Source organism: Pimephales promelas, chromosome 21 (assembly GCF_988280905.1).
Source record: "Pimephales promelas chromosome 21, fPimPro1.hap1.1, whole genome shotgun sequence".
Lineage (NCBI taxonomy): Eukaryota > Metazoa > Chordata > Actinopteri > Cypriniformes > Leuciscidae > Pimephales > Pimephales promelas.
In genome coordinates, this window is record NC_142789.1 from 2631777 (window position 1) to 2645164 (window position 13388).

At 35.2% G+C, this 13388-nt stretch overlaps 1 protein-coding gene across 1 annotated transcript; it reads left to right on the forward strand.

Annotated features, from left to right (window-relative positions):
• The first annotated feature begins 477 nt into the window (after positions 1 to 477).
• mmp19 (matrix metallopeptidase 19) lies at positions 478 to 8752 on the forward strand. Its single transcript, XM_039663376.2, has 9 exons — positions 478 to 620; positions 1300 to 1391; positions 1549 to 1682; positions 2965 to 3174; positions 3561 to 3806; positions 3891 to 4019; positions 4162 to 4326; positions 5742 to 5869; positions 7170 to 8752. Exons 1-9 carry the CDS (start codon positions 522 to 524, stop codon positions 7401 to 7403), a joined length of 1437 nt encoding a protein of 478 aa, XP_039519310.2. The 5' UTR covers positions 478 to 521; the 3' UTR covers positions 7404 to 8752.
• The last annotated feature ends 4636 nt before the right edge of the window (positions 8753 to 13388 follow it).

Genomic DNA, 13388 nt, shown 5'->3' on the forward strand with positions numbered 1-13388 from the left:
TTTCAGTGTAAGACATTTTTGCTAAATGCTCCTCTCTGTAGAGTTAGCCTATCGAGTTTAAGGTCATTGAAAGGCTTTTCTGAGGTAAATGTAACCTTAGGTGACTTTTTACGAGCTGTTTTATTGACCTGTTTCTGTGGTTTAAACCCTGATTGAGTAATTGCACGAGACATGATACATTTCAGCAAGTTGTTGTGTATCAACAGGGTTGATTGTAGGCTACCATGTAAACATTATTGTCAATAGCTGAAATTATGTTCAAAGATTACTAAATCAAGAAATTTGTAGCAACGATTCCAAGAATTTTTAAAACCAAGTTTCGCATGAGAATGATGTCGGTGTGTGTTGGTTTAGTTGGAGCAGGAGAAAGACAAGTGCATCATGATCTTTTCCTCACTCGCTCTGCGCTCGATTTACAGTAAAACCACCGGACGCCACTGCGCGCGCTTGACTCAACTCCATTCAGTTCCACACACTATTTCATATTTCGACACCACTGGAGCTCTTTGCAGACTGGGATTATGGCTTACTGGTTGCGATATACATTATTTCTGACTGCTGTTCTACGTGTATGGTCATCTACTGAGGCGAACAGAAAACGAGAGTTCACTGAGGCACAGGTAACAAAAACGTGATTTAAATGCATGTTTTTGTAGGTTTTAGGTTCTTATGCAATACTCGTATCGTCTACTTTTTACACGAATCAAACAGCCAGAAGACAATGCTAAAAAATAATACAGACTTAAAAAAATAAAAATAAAAACAGGAATTCTGAATGAATCTTAAAGTTTACGGGAAGTTAAAAGAATTATAATTATATGAATTCTATCTATTAATACTATTAAATGCAATGTATGCCTTGCATGTCTATATTACATATTCATGTTTTTAGTACATGGTTTTAAACTATTTTTCTTTTAAATAATTGTTCTAGGATTACTTAGATTGAAACAACAACAACAACAAAAAAAACTATTATTTTGGCAGAGAATGTAATTATTAATATTTAACGGTGCAAATTGCTTTTGAATGCATTTCAGTGTGGCTTCGTTGTGTCCATCACTTGTGTTTACTGCTATGACAAAAATATGATAATATTGTTTAGTTTGGAGAAACATTCTAATTAAATAGCAACATTTGAAGCAGGTGTTTGAACCTTCAGACTTAAAATCAGCCACAGTTTGCTGGTTTTGACAATACATCTTTAATATTTTAACATTCATAATACATGCATTTACATTTTTGTAATGATTAATGGGGTAGTTTTTGTTAGACTGCATATATTTTCACATTTCATAGATATACCTAAGGCGGTTTGGATATCTAGATACTCCACTGAACCCGGAAGCTCAGAAAGATTCCAGTGACTGGGATATGAAGGTGGCTGTTAGGTAAAATCAATTTTGTCATTATACACACACACACACACATTTAAAAAATGCATGTCAAAGGCTTGATTTTACCACTGACTTGATCCAAATTTCATACAAATTCTTGTGGAGCACACTCACATTGTAATCTCTGTGTTGTCGTGTCGTATTTGTGAAGTCTCTTTCAGAGGGTATCAGGGCTGTCAGTCACTGGACGTCTCGACAGAGCTACCCTTCTTAAAATGAGGCAGCCGCGGTGTGGTGTCGAGGACCCCTTCAACCAGAAGTCTTTAAAGTACAGGCGATTTGGTGGTGGGTCCCTATACTTCCAGACTGTTTAATAATTTAATAAATTACTAAATCAGAAACAACCCTTTCTATTCATAAGAAATGGTCATCTTAGTGCATTGCGATGCATGCACAATGCTTTATAATATGTTGTATCATTTTGTATCATGAATAATGATACAAAACAACATTTCACATTATTATTATACTTGCTATTTGTGTTTATAACTTTGAAGAGTATGAGGATTCATAACATGATTTACACTTATTTACTCACCCCCATGTCATCCAAGATGTCCATGTCTTTCTTTCTTCAGTCGAAAAGAAATTAAGGTTTTTGATGAAAACATTCCAGGATTTTTCTCCATGGACTTTAATTATGAAGCGAAACGATCGCTCATTTAATAAATAGATAACAAAGTTAAAATTTTAAAGCACTAATGGTCGCCTTGCTCTGTTCTGTGATGCGCGTTTGTGACTCTTCTGTTCGAACTCGTTAATCAAAATGAACGAATCTTTTTTCGTGTCATTTGGTTCATTCAATGAACGAAAGGAACGAATTGACTCTGGAAAAGATTCGTTCAGTTTGATAAACGAGTTCGAACAGGAGAGCCACAAACGTGCATCACAGAACAGAGCAAGGTGAGCATTTGAGCTTCTAAAACTTAAACTTTGTTATTTTATTTTTAAATGAGCGATCGTTTCGCTTGATAAGACCCTTATTCATCGTCTGGAATCGTTTAAAGCCCTTTGAACAGTTTGCAGTTTGCACTGAAACTGTCTTTTGGACCTTGAACCGTTTGGTTCCCATTGAAGTCCATTATATGGAGAAAAATCCTGGAATGTTTTCATCAAAAACCTTACTTTCTTTTCGACAGAAGAAAGAAAGACATGGACATCTTGGATGACAAGGGGGCGAGTAAATTATCAGCAAAAGTTTTTTTTTTTTTTAAAGTGAACTACTCCTTTAAGTTAGATCAGATTGTACACTTGTAAGAATGAGTCGTGCTGTTCCAGTGACGGTCCTGAAAGCCAGCGTCAACACTTTAAATTTAATTCTGGATGCAAATGTGGTCCAGTTATTAACTTCATTTAGGCTCAACCAAACCTGCCTTGCAAACAAACCTCATTGCAGAAGCTCAAATGTACTAAACAATAATAAACAATTGAATATGATCATTTACAATTTACGATCATTTATCATTTATAGAATGGAATGGTAGGCAATAACGAAAGTAATCAACTTTGCCCTTTACATGGAGAAAACAGCTGTTTGGGTTTTCAATTTGTGTTTCTTATTTCGTAGGATTTTGGCGAAAGAAAAACTTAACATATCGGATTTACAGCCACACACCAGATATGGGGAAAAGCGCGACACAGACAGCCATACGCTCTGCCTTTAACTACTGGAGCGAGGTCACCCCACTCGTCTTTAAAGAGGTCAGCTCTGGGCTTGCTGATATTAGGATCTCATTTCACAAGAGAGATGGCTGTCCTTCACCTTTTGATGGTCCTGGTAAGTAAATCTCACCAAATTAATCATATTATTATTTAAAGGGATACTTCACCTCAGGAAAGATGGATGTGTATTTAAAATGTGTCATTTATGTAGAAGAAATGTGAAATTATTTTTGAATTTGGAGCTTTCTAGACTGAGAAAAGCCAGAAAATGTATTTTTGGCTTATGTGGATGAAAGACAACAACTCCCAGAATGCACTTGCTTCGCTGCCCTAGGAGGCCTTTAATTTGCTGTTACTTACTGAGTAGTTCATCTTGTTTCAGTATTAGTATTAGCTGAAGTGTTGATGTAGAACTCATTTGTCCTGCATTACTTCCTTCATGACGGAGCCTATTAATGACGGAGCATTATTCTAAAGTGTTACGTAATAATCTGTTTTTAGGCCATGTTCTCGCCCATGCTGAAGCCCCTCCATCAGGAATAGTTCACTTTGATGAAGATGAATTCTGGACTGAAGGGAAGTATTATGGTTCTAATCTGCGCATTGTTGCGGCTCATGAGATCGGCCATGCTCTTGGCTTGGGTCATTCTCAGTACAGCGGTGCTCTAATGGCAGCGCACTACACCGGCTACCAAGCTAATTTTAGACTGCACATCGATGATATCAGAGGAATCCAAGCCATATATGGTGAGATAATCGAGTGAATCTTTAAATAAATTAATGTTTGCCAATGGATATATCTGTCTTTGCTAATTACTCTCATCAATTCAGGTAAAAAGATCTCCAGTACGACTACTGCTGATGATATCTATGACGAAATATATCCCACAACCATGGCCCCGTTCCCCAGGAGTGATGTGCTAGATCCATGCAATGCTAAACTTGATGCTATAATGCTGGGTGAGAAAACCGTGCCGTATAACGATGCACATGACCTCAGTTCATTCAAGTTCAACAAATGCTTGTTCAATAACTAATTATATAATGATGTACTGTATGTTATGGAAATTTAAAAAAAAAAATCTAAAATTATTTGTCTTAGGTCCCTGGCGCAAGACGTATGCGTTTAGTGGGGATTATGTGTGGACGGTAACAGATATGGGCCATAACTCTCCAGTCAAAATAAGTCTGCTATGGAAGGGGCTGCCAGGAAACCTGAATGCAGCTGTATATTCCCCAAGAACCAACAAGACATACTTCTTTAAAGGTAGATCATTCTACATTAAAGTGGTGTTTTATACGCTTTTAAAAATGTTTTATTGAAAATTGTATTGGAGCCATAATAATGAATGTAATATAGGAGGAGATTTTACTCACAAAAGTCCACGGTCCAATGGGAGAAATGGGAATATGGCAGCTATAGTCCCATCTTACAATTAAAGCTTGTCAACTTGATTTTATTTATATGCAATAGTGTTTTATAGTAACCAAAGGTAACAATGGCAAGGAACCAAAACTCAATCAGGTGATACACTGAAAAAAAATTGGTATAGAAACAAGTTTCCCTCAGAAATTTCAGAAATCATGTTTAAAAACATCAAATTTTGAAGTGCAAGACTAAAATAGTGTTTTATCGTAAAACATACTCCAATAATCTTTGTTTTGTAACTTTTGGCCGTCTAGAGGTTAAAAAACAAAACTGCATGCATTTTGCAGAAGAACATTGTTTTGGTTTTACTGTTTAAATTGGTCTGCGCATCGCTGGTGAGGATTGTTCGCGCCGCGCTGACCATTGAGTGTCGCTAGAAAACACGTCCGCGCTGCGTTGGCGAATCGGCCGCGCGGTTCGGACCATTGAACCACGCAGATGACCGTAAAAAAAGAGTGTTGCACTTCTGAAGAGGGAAAACTCAAAAACAAAATTATGTTTGCAGAGATTTTACTTTTTTAACCACTTTTCAAGCCTGCAAAACAATGTTTTCAGAGTTACAAAACTTTTTTCACTCATTCGCACACCAGTTTTCAGATCACCATTTGCAAGGTTTCAAACCTGGAAAACAAACTAATATAGTGGGAGAAAACTGACAAATTTGAAACTCTGAAAATTTGTTTGCGCAACATCGTAAATTTTTTTTTTGAAGTTCTGAAAAAGGAAATCTCAAAAACAACATTTGCAGATATTTTTTTTTACATTTTTTTTCATTTTGCAAGCTTGCAAATCTTATTTTTCGATCTTGCAAAACTTTTTTTTGTAAGATTTTTAAGTTTTGAACATTTAGTTTCAAACTTTCAGTTTTGAATCATGGCAGGATTTTAATCCCATAGTCTTACAGTTAAAAAAGTCTTTAAGTAATGTAACGGATGGCTCTCGGCAAATCAAGTGCGATAAAATAAAGAAAAACGAGTTTGGTGTGAGCGAAACCCATGGGGAGAAAAACTGGACTGTGAATTGTTCATGATCGCATCACTACTTTTTTTTGGGCGGGAAGTGATTGGTCAAGTAATTGGTCAAATGATTTGTGTGGTAAACCCAGTAACATTAGGCCACAAGTGCTGTTGATTGAGCTTAAATTGTACCAAACTCTGAATATTTCTTTAAAAACATCTTACAGCTTTCATACACAAATGTTCATTGGATAATTTATGTCAGTACTTAACTGAAGTGTTTTCTTCTACCCACAGGTGAAAACGTCTGGAGGTTTACAAATTACCGCCTTGACTATCGATACCCCAAACCACTAAAAAGAATCCCTGCCAACATCGACGCTGCATTGTATTATGAGAAGAACAAGAAAATCTTCTTCTTTAAGGTATAGTGAGATTTTAACATAATTAACCCTTCGCTAAGCCCCGCCCTCCCTAGTTATTGTCAAGCTTTCACCCCTGGCACGTCTATTACATTGTGTATGCACCGGTGTCAGACATTCCCAAGGAGATTATTACTCATTTTTGGTGAACATGTGAAATATCTGAGAGAGCCAGACTAAAGGGACTACAGTATGCATTCGAGGGATATATTCACAACATAATATGCAATCGAGTAGGGAATAATTTCATAGCACGTTCCCTCAATCGAAAGCTTGCCAGACCTCCCGGGCCTAGTTACGGTTGCTAAGACATGATTGGCCAGTGGCGGTTTTTGGGCGTGGCTTAGCGAAGGGTCAATTATACACAACATATGCTTAAAGGAGAACACCTGCGAACAATGAACCTTTGGTCTAATAAAACATCGATACCTAGTCAACCGTTCTCTGAGATTTGTTTTCATGATAATCGAATGTAAAGAGTTTTATCTCTAAAAACTGTTTAGCGTATAATGCTAGTACTGGGGGCATTTACTAAGTAAAAAGAAATCGCTAGTTTATACCACTAACAAGGCTCAAAATAGCCCCACACTAACACAGTAACATAATGAGGGTCCATACATGCAAAACGAAGCATTGACTCAATCGACTTCTTATTAAACGGTCTGTACACTTACAAAGTTCTCAATGCCATTAATAAGAAGATACTTTATGAAGACAGTTCACTTCGCGTTTACAGACAGGATCCATCTTAAAAAATAGTCTCGATTCATGGACATAGAGCACTTAGAGGACATAGATAGACATACTGACTCTCCTGTTCAAACTCGTTCATCAAAATGAATGAATCTTTTTCTGAGTCATTTAGTTCATTCAATGAACGAAACGAACAAATTGACTCATAAAAAGATTTGTTCACTTTGATGAACGAGTTTGAACAGGAGAGTCACGAACGCACATCACAGAACAGAGCAAGGCGAGCATTTGAGCTTATAAAACTTAAACTTTGTTATTTATTTTTTAAATGAGCGATCGTTTCGCTTGATAAGACCCTTATTCATCGTCTGGAATCATTTAAAGCCCTTTGAACAGTTTGTACTGAAACTGTCTTTTGGACCTTGAACCGTTTGGTTCCCATTGAAGTCCATTATATGGAGAAAAATCCTGGAATATTTTCATCAAAAACCTTAATTTCTTTTCGACTGAAGAAAGAAAGACATGGACATCTTGGATGACATGGGGGTGAGTAAATTATCAGCAAAAGTTTTTTCAAAAGTGAACTAATCCTTTAAATCCTTGTTTCCAGGGCTCAGGCTATTGGCAGTGGGATGAGATGGTTTATAATGATCTCAGCATTTATCCCAAACCCATTTCCCGTCTGTTTACTGGCATCCCATCAAATCCTGATGCAGCTTTCACATGGACCAATGGGAAGATGTATTTCTTCAAGGACGACAGGTACTGGCGCGTGAATGAACAACTCTCTGCTGATTCTGGATATCCACTCAGCAAGCGTGTTCGCTGGATGAGATGCAGCTAATCTGCCCCGTCGTGTGCTTTTCAACTCAGTGAACGTTTAAAGTGTGCAACTTTTGGCCCTCAGCTTCGCACACACACACACCCACAGCCCCTTTTCTCTGTGTACGGATATGACGTGAATGATATGCGAGTTCCCACGTAGAACCTTCTGACAGCTCTAAAATATCATATTTAATGTAGGTTTATGAAAGTGTATTTGGGCAAAGACATGGTTTGGGAGATGAATTTGCACTCTTATTAATGATATTTTGTTATTTATTATCATTATCAAGTTAGATATAGTTAAAACTACACTCATTTTTGTCTGATGCTTTCATTTCTTTGATTAAGACAGAAGATACTGAATACTGAAGTTCTTTTGGTCAGCATGAAGTCTGTTAAAGCTACAGTCACACTGAGAATACACTAAGAGAGTTGAATTCATTTAAGCATCATTCACATTATATTTGATGTACTGTATGTCTAAAAGAAGGCATTTCATTTCAAACATACATGCATTTAAAAGACGTCTAAACACAGGCGTGACATCTAGGCTAAAACAAGGCAGAATCAGTGAAAATTGAATAACCATAGCCCAAGAATAGACTAGTCTAGAACATGAACATGTCAAAGAAAGTAAATCAAACACACTGTTGACTTTGCTTACATGATGGAAAATCAAACATCTTGCAAGTTATTTTGTCCAAAAAAAAAATAATAATGCGTTTTTATTTAGTACAGTCCTGAATAAGATATTTTATATGAAAGATGTTTAAATTTATGAAAATTATGGGGGGTGAAAACTTTTGAACAGGATGATCAGGGTAAAATGTACTTGTTTTGTCTTCTGGGAAACATGTATGTTATAAATAAAAAAAATATTGTCTTTAAACAAAATTTACACATCATCTACATCCTGTTCAAATGTTTTCACCCCCACCTCTTTGTTCATGTATTCAATTGAGTTGCTTGGAAATATGTTCTATTTTCTTTGTATAGTTGTAGTTTCATTTTGTTATTTAATACACCACACACAGCAATTTATTGTTGCGAGTTCCTTGAATAGATATTTTTATATTGCAATTCCCAATTTTAACACAACAAAAATCCAATATATTGTGTAAAAAGATTTGATTGTGTTGTCAAAGCAGCAGCACAAGGGACAATTTGTAAAGTTTGATGAACTGTATGAAATAACTAAATGAATCAAATGCAATCAACAAGCAATTATTACTCATGGTCTGTCTTCTTTGCCATTCAATTACAAAAAGCGACACTAGTTTTCCTAATCCGTAAACTTTCTAAGGGGAAATTAAAGATTTGCTATTAGGTACTTTTTTATATTAGTAGTTGGACTGCCCTCTTAAAAAATCTTTGAAATAATTTAATAGTACCGAACAATTCCCTGCATGCATTTTTACATGTCTCTTGTACAGAATATAATATGTGGTTATTAGGAATAAACTAAACTAAACCATTTTGTATGCAGAACAGATTGCATCTTTGTTAAATATTATATTTAGTATATACTAATATGCTTTATAAAAAAATTGATAATGATAATTTATCACTAGGTCGTCTTCATCTATTCAAACACATTCACTGTTAGTTATGAATATCCCACTTTTTTTCTCACAAATTTGAGTTTATTTCTAACAATTCTGCTTTTCTTTCTCACAATTTTCAGTTTATCTCTCACAATTTTAATTTTATACCTCACAATTTTGAAAAATCTCACAATTAATTCAGATTTTCCCCTCACAATTCCAAGTTTATATCTCACAATTTTAATTTTATACCTCACAATTTTAACTTTTTGTCACAATTTCGTGTTTATATCTCACAATTCTGTTTTTCTTTCTCGCAATTTTGTTTATTTCTCACAATTCTGCTTTTCTTTCTCACAGTTTTGTTTATTTCTCACAATTCTGATTTTTTTCTCACAATTCCAAGTTTATATCTCACAATTTTGACTTTTCATCTCACAATTCTATTTTTTTCCTGCAATTTTATTTCTCACAATTCCAAGTTTATATCTCACAATTTTAATTTTATACCTCACAATTTTAACTTTTTTTGTCACATTTTCGAGTTTATATCTAACAATTCTGCTTTTCGTTCTCACAATTTTGTTTATTTCTCGCATTTCTAACTTTTTTCTCACAATTCTGTTTTTTTCTCGCAATTTTATTTCTCACTATTTTGACTTTTTTCTCACAATTCCAAGTTTATATCTCACAATTTTAATTTTATACCTCACAATTTTAACTTTTTGTCACAATTTCGAGTTTATATCTCACAATTCTGCTTTTCTTTCTCACAATTTTGTTTTTATATCTCACAATTCTGTTTTTTATCGCAATTTTATTTCTCACAATTTTGAATTTTTTCTCATAATTCCAAGTTTATATCTCACAATTTTCACTTTTTATCTCACAATTCTTAGTTTTATCTCACAATTTTAATTGTATTCCTCAAAATTCCAAGTTTATATCTCACAATTTTGAGTTTATATCTCGCAATTCTAACTTTATGTGTTGCAATTACAAGTTTATAACTTGCAATTTTGAGAAAGTTATGTTTATAAGATAAAAGTCACACTTTTTTCTATTATTCCGTGGCAGAAACAAGCCTCCATACTGCTCAGATAACATATTTCAATTGAATATTATTGGTCTTGTACTTGCACACCTCTTCTACACAAGTGTCCTGAAGCAAACCACAGCTTAGACAAATATTTCATTGCTTCTCTTTCCCCTTTGCGTCCTATGATTGCCCTGTGTATGTGAAACGGTGACCATGAAGTGTTGATTGACTCTTTGTGTGCTTTATGAAAATTACACCCACAAAATGATGATCCATTATCTATGACATGCATTTGAAACTCGGCCCTTTCTCTAATGACTTCACATGAATGTTTATGTTGCTCAAACACACTGTGTGGGCTGTTTCTTCACACCGAGCTGTCAGTGTCTGAAGCAGACTGAGTGCTCGTGGGAGAAAAAGAGAAAACTTCACAAACCTGTTTGATCAATCTGAAGTCCTCACACATCCGCTACTCAAATGTGCTAAAGTTTTGAGTGCAAGATGATGTATGACAAAATAATTTATCACTAGGTTGTCTTCATCTTTTCAAACACAACCTCTGTATAAATAGTTAGCCTATAAATATCCCACAATTCTGACTTTTTCCCCTCACAATTTTGAGTTGATATCTCACAATACTGACTTTTTTCTGACAATTTTGAGTTTATATCTGAAGATTCTGACTTTCATTTTTTGTTGTAAATGGTTGTAAACTATCATACTAGAAGAGATAAATTATATAAAGGTAAACCAGGAAATCAATTAAGAATTACACTGAACAAAATTATAAACAATACACTTTTGTTTTTGCCCCCATTTTTCATGAGCTGAACTCAAAGATCTAATCTTTTTCTATGTACACAAAAGGCCTATTTCTTTCAAATATTGTTCACAAATCTGTCTAAATTTGTGTTAGTGAGTACTTCTCCTTTGCCGAGATAATCCATCCACCTCAGTCACAGGTGTGGGGAGGTTGAAGGGTTTTTCCTTTCAGGCGCAAAATTTATGGGAGAAGAGTGTTTAAAAATGAATCATGCAAGGTGATTTACTAAGGTTTGTGGTAGTTAATTTGCTGTTGTATTATTATTATTTTTGACAAGCTTTACAAGTCCTACACTTCCTTATGAAAAATATGTTTATTCAAGTGTGCTATTATTTAAACTAAAAATGAGTATACTTTGTCTATTTTTTATGCACTTCTCAGAAATATAGGCTACTTTATGGAGGCTACTTCTCAGAAATATATTAAAATTGGACTTAAGTATACTTGACTTGTACTGACAGAAAAGCGTAAGTATATTTGGCATACTCAAAAGTATAATTAAGTATTCTAAGTATACTTGGCTTGTAATTGTTTTTCTCTTTTGATTGAGTAGCCTATGAAACACTTTTAAATGCTAAAAAGTGGGCAAATTTAGTCACAAGCATATTGAAATAGTAGTAGTACACTTACAAGCCCAGAACATTGATATTAATATCCATACTACATAAAGTATACTTAAAATATACTTGAACATTGCTTGTATACTTCATTAAATGACAATGAAGTACTTGTTTTTGTTAAGGGCTCTTATTTGGCGTTGATGGTTCCATTAAGAAACTTTGACATCCATTAAAACTTTGCATTGCACAAATGTTGCTTTATAAATTTAACATTTAATTTAATATTCAGAAATATTTTTGATCTGCCTGCATTGACACCATTATATGAGAACTAAATTAATAATTTTTTTTACAACAAAAATGAAACATCACTGAACTTACTATACTTAAGCTGGACTGTGATGCTATTTTCTTTTGGAAACAAACTTGCATTATTTTCCTGTTATCTCAGTAAAGCTGCTTTGAAACAAACTCTATTGTAAAACGCAAAAATTGTAAAATTTTTAACTCTATTGTAAAACCCTCTACCAGAATCCAAAGTTTTGAGAAGATTGGAGAAACTTAATTATTTCTCGCCCCGAAAAAAACGACAGGGGTACCTATGTCGTTTTTTTTTGTTTTTTTTTTTTGGGTCGAAATTTTGAGTTTCTCTGATCTTTTTGAAACTCTGGATTCTGATAGAGGGCCATGAGACTTAGACCTGAGTGCAAAAATGGAGGTTCTAGACCCTTCCAGAGCTGAGATATTGAGATATTTATAATGGCTTAAATGCTACGCAGGATCTCAATATCTCAGCTCTGGAAGGGTCTAGAGCCTCCATTTTTGCACTCAGGTCAAAGTCTCATGGCCCTCTATCAGAATCCAGAGTTTTGAGAAGATTGGAGAAACTTAATTTCTCGCACGAAAAAAAAAAACGAAAGGGTAACGCTGTCGTTTGTTTTTCGGGTCGAAATTTTGAATTTCGATATCTCAGCTCTGGAAGGGTCTAGAGCCTCCATTTTTGCACTCAGGTCAAAGTCTCATGGCCCTCTATCAGAATCCAGAGTTTTGAGAAGATTGGAGAAACTACATTTTTTGCCCGAAAAAAAAAAAACGAAAGGGGTAACACTGTCTTTTTTTTTTGGGGGGGGGGGGGCGAAATTTTGAATTTCGATATCTCAGCTCTGGAAGGGTCTAGAGCCTCCATTTTTGCACTCAGGTCAAAGTCTCATGGCCCTCTATCAGAGTTTTGAGAAGATTGGAGAAACTTAATTTCTCGCCCCCCCCCCCCCCCCAAAAAAAAAAAACAAAAACCAAAAGGGCTAACACTGTCGTTTTTTTTCGGGTCGAAATTTTGAGTTTCAATATCTCAGCTCTGGAAGGGTCTAGAGCCTCCATTTTTGCACTCAGGTCAAAGTCTCATGGTCCTCTTTCAGAATCCAGAGTTTTGAGAAGATTGGAGAAACTTAATTTCTCGCCCAAAAAAAAAAACGAAAGGGGTAACACTGTCGTTTTTTTTTTTCGAGTCGAAATTTTGAGTTTCGATATCTCAGCTCTGGAATGCTCTATAGCCTTCATTTTTGCACTCTGGTCAAAGTCTCATGGCCCTCTATCAGAATCCAGAGTTTTGAGAAGTTTGGAGAAACTTAATTTCTCGCCCGAAAAAAAAAAACGAAAGGGGTAACACTGTCGGTTTTTTTTCAGGTCGAAATTTTGAGTTTCGATATCTCAGCTCTGGAAGGGTCTAGATCCTCCATTTTTGCACTCAGGTCAAAGTCTCGTGGCCCTCTATCATAATCCAGAGTTTTGAGAAGATTGGAGAAACTTAATTTTTCGGCCGAAAACGAAAAAAAACGAAAGGGGTAACACTGTCATTTTTTTTTTCGGGTCGAAATTTTGAATTTAGATATCTCAGCTCTGGAAGGGTCTAGAGCCTCCATTTTTGCACTCAGGTCAAAGTCTCGTGGCCCTCTATCATAATCCAGAGTTTTAAGAAGATTGGAGAAACTTAATTTTTCGCCCGAAAACGAAAAAAAACGAAAGGGGTAACACTGTCATT